A 16,418-nucleotide genomic window follows, 5' to 3' on the forward strand; every position below is an offset into this window, starting at 1 on the left:
CGCCCTTAGGTGATTATACAATAATGAAAACAGTTACACATTTTTTATTCCATTTCTGTGATATTGCCTAAATATTGCCTAAATCAATGCAGGAATGCAAACTAGGGGATAAGAAAGAAAGTTCATATTCAAAATGTCACACTAACACATATTTGAATGCTCTTTTGCTTGTATGACCTATTTCAGTTCCCCAATACGACTCCAACAAATAAAAATCTCCCTCCTCCACATTTCTCTCTCTTCTCTTCGCCTCCTCCTCTTCCTCCTCCCCCACTCAATCACACTCCTTTGATTCAGTTTTGAGGTCAGCTCGGAGCTCATCTCGGCACCTGATCTCATCCTTTGCATACGCCTCTCGTCCCCAATCGACAACATGGAAGGTGTACATCAGATTTATTTGAATAACCATAAAGAGATGTATGTTATACACAGTAATGCTCCACCAAAACCTCAAACTGAGGACGAAAGGGATCAGAGTAAATCACAATTTAAAAACGAATGCGTCAGACCTCAAATCGTGTGGATTAATGTTTGATTACATTTAGCAATAGTAATCCAATCTCTGTGCACAGATTATTAATGTGTGTCAGTCATGCTGATGTACAACACGTCACAATAGAAATGATGTATCTTCACAGATTAAACAACTCACAGTTAAGTTTATAGTTTTTTCTTCTCTATTTTTGTATCTTGATTCAGTGTTTAAGTTTTTAAAAATGCAGTTTTATAAGAGTCCACACAAGACGTGACATTTAGTTGCTCCAAAAATGTTTTTAAATCAAGCTATATTTCATGTTTGATTGCAAAGCACAAAGTTGTGTCAAGAGCCATGATCTAAAGGTTCAAATATGTGCTGTGGATAATTGTGATCGGTTCAACTTGAAAAACTGTCTGATTTGTGGATAAAAACCAAAATTATTACTGCCAAAGTAAATGAAATAATGGATTTGTTGAGTGAAGGAAACTGTGGAGGGAAATGTTTGGTTCTTTGCCATAAAGTTCAGTTGGGAGTGACTAAAACTAAAGTTTCTCTTCACGGTTTCACCCAGTATGGATTTATATTGAGTGTGTATGTGTGTGTGTGTGTGTGTGTTTGGTAACTCTGGGATACTCTGTGTGTTTCCCAGGCTGCAGCAGGTTGTTTTAAAGGAATACTTTGACAAGTCAAAATATACACAGATTCACTTTCATGTTCAGAGACATGCAAATCTTTCAACCGTGATAACATTTGTATATGTCATGCAACTTTCCATATTAAAACTGCAAACAAAATGATTTATTTCCTACAAAATAGAAAAGAAATAAATAAAAAAGATGCCAAAAAACTAGTTCTCCTTAATAATTATCATACATAACTGTCTCATAGTTGCATTTATTTGAATTGTAACCAAACAAAGACTGAGATTAGGAGCTTTATAAAGTTCATACAGGATTTGCAAAAAGGACTCAACCCTCAGACTCATCATATATGATCGAAAAGGTTACAAGAACGAGTATAAAAGACAACATGAAACTAATAAGAACTCATCTGTAAACTGGCTACCCACACAAGATTTAAATGTTGTAAAACAACACCAACCTGTCTCGATCCCGAACAAATGAATTGTTTAAAGTGTATGAATGATGTGTAAAGAAGTAGGTTGTACATTAAATATTCATTCCATTTCCTTTTGCTGCATTATCACTCTTTCACACTCAGTCAAATAAAACACATGTGAGCTGCCGCAGATGCCAAAGGCTAAAACTCTATAATCTTTATTCCACAACCTTTTTTTTCTCTCTCTCTCTCTGAGGGTACAAATGGTGGTTGGCAAAAAAAAAACAGAGTAAAGATAACCCGACTTATCCTTCATCTATAGATCCGTCTCTTTCTGCCAGTCCTCTATGATAACCCTATTAAAATATTTTCCTCTGGCAAATCCCTGAGAAATAAATCCTCTTTTTTTTTCCAGAAAATGGGGGGGCAGGAAGGTTTGTCTGTCACATGGAGAAATACAGTTGCCTTGGCAACCCCTGATGGTTTTACACTGCAGCCTGGCATCAGAGTGACTGGTTGGGATAAGTTTGCTGGGGACATTTTGTGGTCACTCTGTCTTTATAATACAAATATGGATCACAGGAGAGTTTGTAATTGATGTAGATCAGAGAAATAAGAAGCAAATGCTCCTCATATATCAAGCTAAGTTTTTCATTTCCTCTCCAGAGACAGACTTTCTGCGTGCATGAATTAAAGTATTTAACAATAAATCACTATGAAACAGCAGAATTGGCTGCACGGCTATAGAAAGAGATGTAACCTCTCTATAGAAATAGAAAGAGAGGTAACACAGATGTTACCTGTGTGATAGACTCCTTCTGAGAGAGGCTGAGAGCTCAGGATGAGGTGGAGCTGGTACCGTGATAGGCTGCTTCCCCCGTGTGTACATGTCTGGTACTACAACATACTGAAGAAGTTTGGATCAGGAGTACCAGTTTTGACCTGCCTCCTTCGTGAACTGCCTGTAGCTGAACAGGGCCGACTTTAATGTCAGAAGCAGCGTAAGGAGTTTGGGAAACACTGCCTTAAAGTGAAGCTTTTTAATTTACAGACAGACCAGGTACACACTCATGAAGACCTCATGTCATTTCTCCTACATGCAGAGACGAGCAATATTACGTTATGCAACTTCACTACAACTGGATGCCAATAAATCTCACACACTGGACCTTTAATGACAGTACATGTTGTCAATCTCAGGCTGCTCATCGTCTGTTCTGTACTTATTAACTGTGAAGTTGTTACAGAATGTACTTATTAATAAAACAAAGGGAACAATGTGGAGGTGTTGTTATGTATTATGTGAAGTTATTAGGCAATCGTCAAATTGGGATGTTGCACTAGAGGAAGTATCTGAACAGACCTGTGAAATGCATCAACGACAACACGTTGAGAATGTTTCGATGAGTACATAGTAGAATATTTTCAAAGGTCAGTGGTTTTGTCCCATGCATGTAATCTGTATGTGTGCCAAAGTTCAGAGGATTATACGCATACAAATGAAGGCTTGCAACCCGAGAGCCTTAAACTGAAGCTTAGAAGGCTGGATTTGTTGGATAATGACTGTAAATTTATATCATGATAACATTTATGACATTTGCTTTTGATGAGAGATGTGTTGTGTACAAACTTCGGAGAGATGAGATTACGATTTTAGAAACCGTGTTTGTGGAAATCCCCTCAGAGCACAAGGTGTTTGTACATATGTCTACATTACCAGTACCATTTGTAACTGAATCATTCTAACACTTCTTCGTCTGAGTTAAAATATGATGTGTAAGTGAGAAAACTTAACATACATTATAAACTGTCTGGAAAGCCGTTTATTCTTTAAGATATGGTGATGTTGGGAATCTTCTCACGTATGTACTTTTTTAAATTTTTGTTTTTGTCATCCCATTTCTACATCTCTGAGCACATCTTATCAACAGCTTTTTCTTTTTTTCCCCTCTTCTCTCTTTCATTCAAAAACAGGAACCATGGTGGCTTTTATCTGTTGAGCAATGAAGTGACCGTTCCCCCACTCGGAGTCTCAATTTCCCTTCTGTCTTCCCACCCCCAGCCGACACGGTCCATCTCCAAATTCGTCTATCCATCTACAACCCTGATTTCTCCTCTCGTCTCTTACCCTTCTGTCCACCTACCCTTAGCCCCTCGACCCTCGTCCCTTCATCCTTCGACCCTCAAACTCTTAAATCTTTGTCCCTTCATCCCTCCTAAAGCACATTGTCTTGGTTCACCTTTATCCACAATATACACATCTAAAACTGAAACTAAGTGAACAAACTCTGTGTGTTTTTATTAAAATGACAGAAAAATGGCTCAAAATGGTGATTTCATTCATTTATTACTTCCCAGATTCAATCATCCTTCTTCGATCCTGTGATTTCAAAGCTCCCGACACACATATTGTTTTCACAGAAATAAAAATCTGTGACAAATGCAGCTGAAAAAACAAACAAACAAACAAACAAACAAAAAGATTTGCAGGTAACATTTTTCCAAAGTGCCACTGAGATGCAGAAACACGACAATGAGTGTGACGACTTGTGTCTACCAACACAAAGAAGACATGCATTGATTCCCGTAGAGACTGCACATATTAACAGACCGTACATTTACAGTGGCTGTGTCGTTATCTTTATGTACCGCTTACACAGCTAACCCGAACCTTAAATAAGGTGTCCGATCCACAGAGGACAAAATAAACATGCATGTGTGTGTGTGTGTGTGTCATGCGTTGTAGATATTTACTTTTTTAAATTAAAGTGAGATGTTTACACTGAGCACACATGTCAGACGATAAAGAGTAGCTACAAAGTCCCACAGTAACAATCATCTGTTTTCATGCCTCGATATCCAGAGAGAAAAGGCAGTGTCATCAATCTTCATAGACACGGCGAGCGGCTCCTGAATCTCAGGACGCGACACAAACGGGTGAAAACGAGGCATGTTTTCACCCTCGGCTCATTTTTGCAGACATCATTCCCCCCGACTGACCAGTCAGTCAGTCAGTCAGTCCCCCCCCTCTGTCTCTCTCTTGCAAAAGGCACTGGGCTCATGTGACGAGGGCTGACCTCAACAACTAGCCATGTCACTTTGTTGCATCATCACACCAGTTTGCAGAAGCATCCTCTTCCTCCACATGCCTGTGCAGCAGCAGCAGCGGTGGTGGCGGCGGCGGCGGCGGCGGCAGCAGACAGTTTGTTTTCAAGAGGGATGAAACATGGCAGTGCTCACATTTATGTCCAAACACAGGCATCAGAGGTTCAGTGGATTTCAATGTGGACCTGTGAAGACACGAGGAGACTGTTAGACGACACATCTATGCTGGGAGTGACACTCTGCTGCCAGTTTATTCAGCACTTTGTGATGTTGGTTGATTCTAGTGCTAAAACAATTAGTCACTCAGTCAGTTAATCAGTTGCCCATAATTTTCATAATTAAACATGTTTAGTGGTTGAATTAACAGCTGAAGAGTGAGACCTGAAAGCAGTTGAACTGTCGGTTGAATTGTAAACGAGAGAAGCAAATAAAAGTTGCAGCTAAAGCACCGGGGGTAGCTGAAGTGTCAGCATTGAAAAGCAAAGCGTCATTTATTTGCGATTTTATTTGTTTTATATGATGATAAATTGAGTCTTGTGATGGAAATTTGAGCTAGACCAGTCAGTCAGTCAGTCTAGTTGCAAATATATCAATTATCATGTACATGTGCCAGCCAGTAAGCCGGTAAATAACAAAGAGGAAAAGAAATTTCAGTAAAGAAATGCAAAATACAGGCAGTCGGTAGCGTAGTGGTTTAAGCGGCCGCCCCGTGTGTGGAGGCTATAGTCCTCGCTGCAGCTGGCCCCGGTTCGAATCCCGCATCGGACGGCTAATTTACTGCGTGTCATTCCCCCTCTCTCTGATTCCTGTCTATCTTCAGCTGTACTATCAAAAAAGGCAAAAAAAAAAAAAAGAAATGCAAAATAATGATATACATAAATTTTACAGATAAACACAGACCGGCCACTTTATTAGGTACACTTATGGTAAATATCAAATGTGATCCAATGAAACAACTCAACTTTTAGGACGCTCATAATGTTTCAGTTTGTCATAATTTAACTATTTTGTTTCGATGCTTTTATACAGGAGTGCATTATATATTGAAAGGTTTGTTTTTAATACTGTAAGTTAACGTGGTGGCCAAATTATTCTCTTAATATAACGCAGACCAGTTTAACACTACTACAAACTACAAACTCACTAATAAACATAAAAGTTCAATTAAAACCAACAAAAACTAAAACATTACGAGCTTCGTTAAAGTTGAGTTTATGGCAGAGTTGTTTTATTGGGTCACATTGGATTGTCTAATAAAGTGACCAGGCAATCAGTGTATATCGATGTAATGGTGACAGTTTCTAAATGACCTTAATCATCATTTACAGGCTGATACATAAACAAATATTGATATATCTGCAACTAGACTAGTCAGATTTATGAGTCCAGCTCAAATTTCCATCACAATTTGATTATCTAGGCAAACTAAAATATAAAAACTTCACATTTGAGTGTTTATATGTGCATGTAAAATTGATTTTTTGTTTTATTTCACTAATATTAAATCTGCTCTCATGCATGTGAATGGGGTAGACAAAATACTACAAACACCTGAATCTTTTGGCTTTGCTTTGGCCCAAATCTGGCTTGTATTTTGGCAAGGTTATGGGTGGATGTCTGGGCCATAAATAGCCCAAATTAGGAAAGCCAAAATAATACCAAAAGTGAGCCAAAATTCACCCAAAACAAATTGTGGACTTCCAAAAAATAGCCATAAATGTCCCAGAAGAGCCCCAAATCAGCTGTTCCCGCTCACGCCCAATCTTCTGGCATGCCACAAACATGCCTTAACTCAGCACCTCCTTATCTATTATGCATTAACCCTAATCATACCACAGTTAAGCCAAAAGGCTTTATTAATAAAGCCAAATGTATGCCATATAATACAGCCAAAATATGTGTTATATGGGATATAACTGCTGATCATACAGAGTTATTTAAACATCATATGCATTGCATTGTAACATTCATGCACGGAGTATTTTAAATCAGTCTGAGCTCAGAGTTAAAGTCCATCCGTGTGGCAGAGGCCGGACCTTTAAACGACTCGACACAAAGAGCTTAGTGTCATCTCACCTGTAGTCGGACATTAAACATCATGGAGGCGACGAGGTAGATATATGGGAATCTGATTCGCAGTCGCCATGCGAGATCAAAAAATATCAACAAAGTCCTCGTCAAGCCTTTAGAAAACACTCCGTAAGTCCGACCAGCGGAGCCCGAGAACCGGAGCACCAGATAGGACAGACCCGCCATACGGGCCGACCTCCGCCCCGGCGTTGCTAAGGTGACTGGGTCGGTTAGAGAGGCGCGCAGGCGGGTGAAGAGCCGGCGGAGAGGCGACGCTTCATGGCTCTATCGCTCCATTTTCCCGTCGGCTGGCTGTGTTGTTGGCAGAGCTGCTCCACCCCGTCAAGCTTCACCTGCTCCACCCAGACAGGCTTCACCACCGTGATGGTTTAACACATTACGGTGTGACACACACGGAAGTTCAGCGTGTGCGGGGTAGACTCAGCCCTGACTTCAGACTCGCAGGCACATTATTGTTTATTTATTTATTTTATTTTTAAATAATCACACCTCAATACAACATATATACAATCAAACAAAACTGCAAAATCTCTTATATCATGGATAAAAGTATGAACTAGCAATAAGTATAATACAGTGCCACTGTAGTGATGGGAATTTTGGCTCTTTTTGGAGAGCCCATTCAGTGTAAAAGTTTTTATCTTTGTCTATATATATATATTTACCTTTTTATATGTATATAGTTCTTGTTCCTGCTTATGTTTATGTCTGTGTTTACCTGTCAAGTCTTAACTATAGTCTCAACTATATCTATGTCTATACATGCTTGATGTTTGTACTAAGAGAGAAAAGTGTAACCGGAGTCAAACTCCTCGTGTTTGCACGCATACCTGGCGAATTAAAATGACTCTGATTCTCAAGCGTTAACCTTCAGCGCTGGTGCTAAAAACTGTAATTCCACTTGAGGCTGGCTGCAGAAGTGAGTCTCCATAAGTACCCGTATAAACCGGACTCATCTCAAATGTCAGTAACATCGCCTGTATAATATCTGTAAATTATAAATTATGTATGTAAATATCATCACTACACTCATACTGTGCATACTGTATATTTATTACTTCATCCTTGCACTCTTCTCCATTGCACCATTTCATTGTACATTCCCATTCAGTGTAAAAGTTTTTATCTTTGTCTATATATATATTTACCTTTTTATATGTATATAGTTCTTGTTCCTGCTTATGTTTATGTCTATGTTTACCTGTCGAGTCTTAACTATGGTCTCAACTATATCTATGTCTATACATGCTTGATGTTTGTACTAAGAGACAAAAGTGTAACCGGAGTCAAACTCCTCGTGTGTGCACGCATACCTGGCGAATTAAAATGACTCTGATTCTGTTTAAAGTGTCCAATCTCACAGCAGAATTAAACATGTTTACAGACAGTTTTGGTGTCTATGGCTAATTTTCTTGTTCATGACAACTGTGAAGGGTTTGATTTATTTTTTAACTCACCAGCTTGGCTTATTTGAACATACGAATACGCAATATACTAAAATTGAATACAAAATATACTAAAACTAGAATTAAAAATATACTGATGTTTGACTCTTCTATATACTATACAAGGCTGTGACAGCTATATTCAGGTATGACTGTATTGCTGCTCTGGCTGGCTGCCATCACTCCACCATCTCTCTCCACATTTGCATGTCTATGAGCCTTTGTACACTACCGTGTGTGTGTTTGGGGTTAAAAAATGCATGTAAAGAAAAAACTGTGAGTGAAAAAAAGAATTTCCCTGTCGAGGGGATTAATAAGGTATCTCTTCTTCTCTTCTTCTGTAAATGATGCCCTGTGGGAGGACACTTTTCTTATTTCTGGTTGTGCAGGTGGTGCCTCTCTCTTATATTAAATACACAGGTTCTGCCTGACAGGCTTTATATATGGAGACAGTTTCAATTTATACTGTTTATAATGTAAATTCTGTTTATACTGCCATATTGCCACACGAATACTGTTAGACTGTTCATTCTGATTATATTATACTATTTATATCTTCCAGACCTGCCACTGTCTTTTCATGGATTTTTTTAGCTTGTATATATTTTTATATTTCTATTTTCTATTTTATTTATTTTTTTTTTTACATCTTTTTACACTGTACAATAACAGCTAAAAAGGTTATAATTTACAGTCACTGCACATTTCTCCTTTCTTACTTTGCACCAAATCAACACTGCCAATTTGCTGTATATACTTTTGTACAATATATTTTATTTACTATTGCTATTTTGATATTTTGTTATGTATAGTTTGTTCTTTATATTTTTGTTCTTGTGTTGTCTATTGTCACTGTGTGTAATGCTGCTGCTGCTGCACTGTAATTTCCCAGCTTGGGATAAATCTATCTATCTATCTATCTATCTATCTATCTATCTATCTATCTATCTATCTATCTATCTATCTATCTATCTTTTATATTTCATGTTTATTGTTGTTTGCACCGGGATAAGAGGGAAACGCAATTTCAATTCTCTGTATGTCCTGTACATAATATGGCAGCACTGATAATAAAGTTGACTTTGGTGTAGTTAGTTGGAGTTGGTGCATAACCTGGAAGACAAGCTCAGGGCTGAAATCACCTCTGTCTGCTGTAGTGAACGTCACTTCTTGTCTCGGTGTCACACTATAAGCGGTTATATTGTTTTATTATCTCCTTTAAGTGGACGAGTTATTTAAAAAAATCTCTTTCCGCGTGTTGTCTTGATTGCAAACTCTGCCTTTATATATATGTGATTAAATAAAGGTGTATTACTGGGAGTTTGCCGGGTCTCCGCAGCGGCTGTGGGCGGTGTGTCGGCTCACCGGATGCACCATCTGGCGGTGGCTCGCTTCACTTTTTTCCTCACAGGGGTGGTGGCCGCTGTTTTGCTTCAGAGCTTCCCGGATCAGCCCACGAAAGCATGGGAATGTTGCGAGGGAATTTCTGACTAAACTTGTGTTAAAGTGTTAGATAAGTTGCAGTAAGTCCCCTCCACGGGCTGTTGGACACCTCAGGAGCCTCCGCCGTAGCGTCAAAGGCCGGTAACGACACGCTGTTTGCCCGCTTCACCGGCGACCGAGTCCGGACAAAGAAAAGAGACTTGTGCGCTAACGATAGCTGGCTCCCGGGCTAATGCAGGCCATAAAGTGTGTCGTTGTCGGAGACGGGTGAGTTAACAAAACAAAACAAAACAAAACTGAGCTGACTTTTGATTTATTTAAATAAAAACATTTGAATTAAATAACAAAGAGTCAGCTGTCACCACAGCAGCTAGAGATTTTTTTCCTAATGTGTAAAGTTAGCTTTAACTTTACATGTTTACACGCCTGTTTTTCTACTTACCTACATGTTGTATTATTGATTAAATGTGTGTGTAAGTAGAAAGGCTTAATTACTCTGCTGACATTGTTTTTCTTCAGTCCTGGGTGAGTCAGACATCACAGCTCACCTATCCCTCTAAAAAAACACTTTAAATCTGAGTTTAGCAACTCGTTACTGAGTCATTTAAAGAGTTAAACGCCTTGTTTGTGTCACACCGAGTTGCTGTGTAATGCACACTTGTTTTACATGTCAGCTTTCTTTTAAAATAAACAAAAGTCCCTGCAGCAGTTAAAGATTGGTCAGTTTTTTATGTGTGTAACAATATGTGGGAGGCAAATACACTCATAATAACCTCTGTAGTTCAGGGTGTGGTGGATACCACAGCAGCACAGTCATTCATGGGGCCGATGAGTGTGTTTTAATTTATTGTGTTGTTTTGATTTGAAGGGGCACTAGATAAGTTTCATTTTTGAAGATGCAGTTCCTCTGGTGAGCTTGCATATCTTGCAAAATCACCGTAAAATGCGATAATGAAAGTTACATTTCGTCTGGTTGATTAATCAGTCAGCAGATAATTGCAGAAAATCTGTGATCTGATGGGGGGAAAATCACCGCTTCTGAATATCTTTGAGTTTGAGTCAGCTTTGGAAAGTTAATGATTTGAATTTTATTGAGAAAACGATTGACAGATTAATTCATAATGAAAATCATTGTTTTCCATCCTCCTGGCGAGGAGCTACACGAACACAGTTGTGCAAAAAAAGGAAGTTATATCAGCTCACACCCAGAAAGACTTTTTACACTACAAAACATTTAACAGATCAGGAGAAGACGTGTTAAAAAAAAAAAATCTGAGGATCGTTGTGATGTGATTTGAGGGAGGATGGTCGGTTAAATGTATTTTCAAATACCAGGAAAGAGGCGAGAAGTTAATTCATAGATTTTAATTTTACTCCTTCTGAATTAAATAAAATGAAACTGATTGAAAATAATGAATGTTGGATGTATCAGAGTGAAGCAGGAATATTTTTACATGTAATCTGAGGATGTAGACCGGTATACCCGGTTTGGGAGAAAGTACTGGACCACATGATTAAACGGCTCGGCTCGGTGTGGCGTTACCTGTATCACCAAGACCAATCAGAAATGTTTAAACATATCTAAATATGAACATCATATGAACACATGTTGGCTAGAATCAACAACGAAGGGAGCACGCAGCTGTATTTTTTTGCATATAGGATCTTTGTGTCTTTGTATATATTGTTGTATTATGTGCTGGATATACCGTCTGTTGGTGTTTATGTTTGTTTCCAAGTTTAGTTTCCTGTTTACGTAAGCATGAAACTCATCTTCCCTCTCCTTCTCCTGTACAGAGCTGTGGGTAAGACATGCCTGCTCATCAGCTACACCACCAATGCCTTTCCTGGAGAGTACATCCCCACAGTGTGAGTATCTGAGCAGAACCCTACTGCAAACCCCGGGCTACGATCACTGCTGTAGCCTGAAACTGAGCATAAAACAGTTTTTCAGGAAATATGCTGTGTCGGGAAGTCGGGAAGAAAACCGTATCTGATTCTAGACCAGTTATGTAAATTATGTTGATCTGTATCACTGTCGCGGTGGTATGGACTCGCTCAGCAGGCTGCTGATAAACAAGATTGTGGTTCAGAGGAGTCCGATTAAGGAAGTGATGAGTCACTTTTAAGAGAGCCGAGGAGGCAAAAGAGATCCATTAAGAACTTATTTTCCATTTCAAGACTGTAGTTTCTTGTTTGTTTCCTGTCACACTTTATGTCAGTGCTTAATATTTTATCAATTTATATGAATCACGACGGGTTGAGCTGATTATCATCGCCTCTCTCAGGTTCGACAACTACTCCGCCAATGTTATGGTGGACGGGAAGCCGGTGAACCTGGGCCTTTGGGATACAGCAGGACAGGAAGACTACGACAGACTCCGCCCACTTTCATACCCACAGACGGTATGACAAAAAAAACAGACAATGCTGTGTTATGTTTCACCCATTGTGACTCTTTAAATATCAGCGGTGTCCTTATATAATCCTTGGGCACCTTGAATGAACAAAGAAGTTCAGAAAGAAAGGAACACACTACACCTTTTGTATGACATGGACACAAGAGTTGGTACTGCTCCCAGCAGGAAGTGAGAGTTACAGGCAGTGATTGTATTGTTTTCTTTTTTCCAGGATGTGTTTCTCATCTGCTTTTCGCTCGTGAGTCCGGCCTCGTTTGAAAACGTCCGTGCCAAGGTGAGTAGATGAAGCACAGAGAGGCTGCGCGGATCTGTTTGATGACACAGCATGAATTTTCTTTTCCCTCCAGGGATGACTCAGACTTCATTCTTATATTTATTGTTTTTTTTTTAAACATTATTATACATTTTTCTGCTGTTATCTATCTGGAGTGTGATGAAACAGCCAAACTTACATATTTACTGTCATTGGAATCTCTGCAGTTGAGACGTATCGATCAGATTTTGTGGGTTACAGTGGTCTGACATCTATCAAAATATTTATTTATCGTCACCATACCTGTGGATTTTATCACAAAGCGAGGGGAGTGGATTAGGCAGCCATCTGTAGCCAAAGCTGGGGAGCATCTAGTGCCAGAAATCATGAAATAAACCATTATTAGTCCCAGCTAGATTTAAAAACAGGGTTTATAAATACAGAAAGAAGGTAGAAGCTGCACATTATTTCTCACTGAATTCATTTAGTATAGCCACCTTTAATCCTCTGACGCCATGTTCAGATCGACAGTAACCCTCTACGTAAAAAACAAATATAAATGCAGCTGGTCCGTCCACGTAGAGGGGGTACCAACACAGGGGTCGTCGGACAAAAAGCTTTGAACCGAGCTTGTCAACACATGCAAGGGGCACATTCTGTGTGCATTACTTTGCGTGAACTTTGTTGCCGCCATAATGACTTCACAGAGTTATGAAATCCAGTCTTTGATTCTTAGGAACCATTGTGCAAGCGTTTTGGCGTCTGCTAAGCCTTTTAAATCCATTCATCTGTTATTCAAACTGGACTTCCTGGATCATATTTCAGCATGTCAACAATACTTTCAAACAACACACACCGATGCAGCGCCCTGCGCTGTTTCATTGCAGGGCTGTGTTCGGCTTATATCACTGCAGCTCAGGGCAACATGAGGCGACTCAGTGCATGCACTCGATGAGATGACGACTGCAGATGAAGCCAGCTCATCAGTGTCTGCACACTGTCCATTAGCTCGCAATAAATTATACATGCAACATTTCTGTTGGATTGAGCGGGTCGAAACGCCTGATGTATGAGATGAGATCCTCCGTGGTTGTCGTCTCCAGCTTTATAGAAGCAGCTACAAACTCATCAACTTATTGTTTTGGTTTTCTAGCCCACGATTTTTTGTGAAATTGTTCTGATAACACTCACTGTGCACTGCTTTCTCAGCACCAAACAAAAGGCAGGCATAGTTAGAAACTAGCTGGTGAACAAAGTGGAGCATTGAGCAGCTGAAGAGCTAGATATTTCCCAAAAGACCAAAAATCGTGGCCAGTCTAGTCAAAGTTTGAAACCCGACCAGAAGCGCCATGGTCCTTTTTTTTAGAAGCATCCCAGAAGCTGATTTTCAAAATAAAACACCCTGTGCAAACTTGCGATCATAAAAACAACCAAAAGGGAAACCGTTAACGTAAAACATTTACATATGTAGAAGCACATAAACCAGGAAAAATGACCAAATCTGAGCAAAGTCTGGCAGCTAAAACACGTCTGAAATGGTCCGGTTGGAATTTGTATCTGTCTGAAGAGCAGAGTGTTGGACTTCATCAGGTGGACGTCGCAGACTGTAGTTCAAATGTATCATTGGTCATACTATAATTGCATGTTCAAGATAACATAGACGGGTTTGGAAAGTTATACGTCTAACCCCTCAGTGTTGTTGTCTCTGCGCAGTGGTACCCTGAGGTGAGACACCATTGTCCCAACACTCCCATCATCCTGGTGGGTACCAAGCTGGATCTGAGAGATGACAAGGACACAATGGAGAAGCTGAAGGAGAAGAAACTCTCTCCTATCACATATCCCCAAGGATTGGCGATGGCCAAAGAGATTGGTAACCATGCGTGTCAGCTTGAACTGAGCTTTCTCTGAACATTTTTTTTTCTTCTGCTGAAATATTTAAGGAAATATTTCTGTCCCCTCAGGATCCGTCAAGTACCTGGAGTGCTCAGCCCTGACTCAGCGTGGCCTTAAAACTGTGTTCGACGAGGCCATCCGGGCCGTCCTCTGCCCTCCGCCCGTCAAGAAGAAGGGGAAGAAGTGCTCTCTCCTCTAAGACTTCCTCCACTGGAATGGTTACAGGGGAACATGACCGCTAAGTGGTGAGGGTGGCTAAAGATCGCAGGAGAAACGCACCAGTATACACACAACACAAAAACAAAAAAAACAAATGTACTTCAGATTCTTTCCTTCCATACGTGTAGCTACGGCAGTTATACCAACCGTTTCCATGCAAAATTTGACATAGGGGTCAGATTTAGGAGAAAGGGTTGGAAGATCATAGACCCTAGTTCTTTCCCAACAACGTATACTGTATCGACAAGTGAAATGAAATTCTCGAGGCCTTCTTAAAATGGATTGGATGTTTTTTGTAAAAAAAGAAAAAAGCACCGTGGAATGTTTTCAATTTGTTCTTCCACTGGTTGTCCGCCTATTTTTATTTTGTTTACAGTCTTGTTTGTTTTGAGTGGGAGAAATATTGCCAAATACATCCTGCAGACGTGCTGTATTCTGTCGTCTCGAACCTTTTAAACCTTCAAAAAAAAAAAATATATATATATATATTCAGCGGACAATTCGCTGCTGTCGTGTGCCGCTGTTTGTTCAGCTCTACGATCAATGGCATTTAGCGAGGGCAAGTCGTGTGCCGTCGCTTTACCATCAACTACCATCTGTGAAGTTCCTTCTTTGTTTCTTTTTTTTTTGCCTCAAATTAGTTAGCTGTTTTCATGTTAAATCATTCTCGTGTATCAAATGATGCCTGAGACTTACAGAAAATCCAGACTGGGAACAGATCTTCCGACACCAACAGTGCTATTACACCCTTAAAAAAGTTTTTTTTTGAATGATTCAGTATTTTTGTGTTTGGCTCCAATCGGACCTGTCAGGTTTATGTTTTGTTTGTTTTTTTTCATTTTTATTATTTCCCCCTAGAAGTGTCTCAACTGTGTAGCTGCCCAGGAGTGCAACGCTGAAAACTTTATTAGATATCGGATTAGAACTGTTTAGGTGTTTTGGTGGTGGGGAACAAGAGCACCTTTAATGCTCTGTGGGCATTTATCAGAAACCTTTTTGTGCAGCACATTTGATTTATTTTTTAATAGCATCACTACTGGCTAAGCAACGTCAGAGCATTAATGCCTGCTAATAACAGTAACAAAGCTACTGTCGGTTATGGTGTAGTATACAGTGTACTCATCTTTTTGTTATAATCATGTGATTTGACTATTTTGTATCTTTCTTCACAGAAGTTACACTTCACTCACTCACTGTATTGTTAAACTAACACTATGAATATCCTTTGTTTATTACCTCTACAGTTAACGCTACCTTAATCTCCCTACAAGCCTAGCTTTTTGTAATTAATGCTGATAGCATGTATGTGCAACATATACTGAAAACTTAAGATTAGAATTGCTACAGTTATATTTTTTGCCTATTTACGAAATGTATTTGAACTACTAGATCAGGGGTTAAGTACATGTTGCTCATCTGTATTGTATTCAGACATCAAGCTGTGCTTTAATTCAAGCCAATGTTGTGACTCTTTAGTTTTATGGATAAAAAGCTATTGTCACTTTTTGAAAAAGCCAATAAATTCAAGTAAAACAGACTCTACTCTGCCTTTTTTTGTTTGGATAACGCAGCATCAGTTTTCCCGCGATGGAACGCGGAAATCAGTTTTGTCGAAGCGTGAAATAAGAGGTGAGACTATGCTGGTAATATGTAGATGTAAAGGGTGGGTGGTGTAAAAGGAGGCTTCGGATGTAATTCAGTTGCCAGTTTGGGCACAGGGAAAGCTGCTTTTCCACATAATTATTCTGTCAGTATATATTAAGATGGTATGTGTTCATATAAGTGAATACTTTTTGAGTTTATCCCTCCTTTTCTAGGATATTAATCATTAAACGACCCGTCACTCATTATAACCACTCACAAGTTTCTGGACAACTCTTGTATGGTGGCTCTTCCGCCTCCCGGCTAAATATAAAATTCAGCAAAGACCTGAGCCAGGATAAATGATCTGAAACCTGTCACGCTGTTAATTATGCGTAACTTTAAGCCTTAATATGATTTGAACAGGT

At 39.5% G+C, this 16,418-nt stretch overlaps 2 protein-coding genes across 2 annotated transcripts; one reads left to right on the top strand and one right to left on the bottom strand.

The window, feature by feature from the left end:
• Nucleotides 1-3,865: 3,865 nt before the first annotated feature.
• smim10l3 (small integral membrane protein 10 like 3) lies at nucleotides 3,866-7,168 on the bottom strand. The gene is made up of 2 exons (XM_010730666.3): nucleotides 6,719-7,168; nucleotides 3,866-4,827 (listed from the first exon to the last, which is right to left on the bottom strand). The coding sequence occupies exons 1-2, from the start codon at nucleotides 6,896-6,898 to the stop codon at nucleotides 4,807-4,809; spliced, it is 201 nt and encodes a 66-aa protein (XP_010728968.1). The 5' UTR covers nucleotides 6,899-7,168; the 3' UTR covers nucleotides 3,866-4,806.
• Nucleotides 7,169-9,530: 2,362 nt separating this feature from the next.
• rac1b (Rac family small GTPase 1b) lies at nucleotides 9,531-15,946 on the top strand. Its single transcript, XM_010730665.3, has 6 exons — nucleotides 9,531-9,888; nucleotides 11,419-11,490; nucleotides 11,910-12,027; nucleotides 12,253-12,315; nucleotides 14,008-14,167; nucleotides 14,259-15,946. The coding sequence occupies exons 1-6, from the start codon at nucleotides 9,854-9,856 to the stop codon at nucleotides 14,387-14,389; spliced, it is 579 nt and encodes a 192-aa protein (XP_010728967.1). The 5' UTR covers nucleotides 9,531-9,853; the 3' UTR covers nucleotides 14,390-15,946.
• Nucleotides 15,947-16,418: the final 472 nt, after the last annotated feature.

The sequence above is a fragment of the Larimichthys crocea genome, chromosome XII (assembly GCF_000972845.2).
Source record: "Larimichthys crocea isolate SSNF chromosome XII, L_crocea_2.0, whole genome shotgun sequence".
In the NCBI taxonomy this organism is placed as follows: domain Eukaryota; kingdom Metazoa; phylum Chordata; class Actinopteri; family Sciaenidae; genus Larimichthys; species Larimichthys crocea.

Bases quoted from the DNA above. Each gene is read 5' to 3' on its own strand.
- smim10l3 (XM_010730666.3), bottom strand. From the start codon at position 6,898: ATGGCGGGTCTGTCCTATCTGGTGCTCCGGTTCTCGGGCTCCGCTGGT. The intron at 4,828-6,718 runs GTGAGATGACAC...GTGTCTTCACAG, and splicing joins TGTTTAATGTCCGACTACAG to GTCCACATTGAAATCCACTG.
- rac1b (XM_010730665.3), top strand. From the start codon at position 9,854: ATGCAGGCCATAAAGTGTGTCGTTGTCGGAGACGG. The intron at 9,889-11,418 runs GTGAGTTAACAA...TCTCCTGTACAG, and splicing joins TGTGTCGTTGTCGGAGACGG to AGCTGTGGGTAAGACATGCC. The intron at 14,168-14,258 runs GTAACCATGCGT...CTGTCCCCTCAG, and splicing joins GGCGATGGCCAAAGAGATTG to GATCCGTCAAGTACCTGGAG.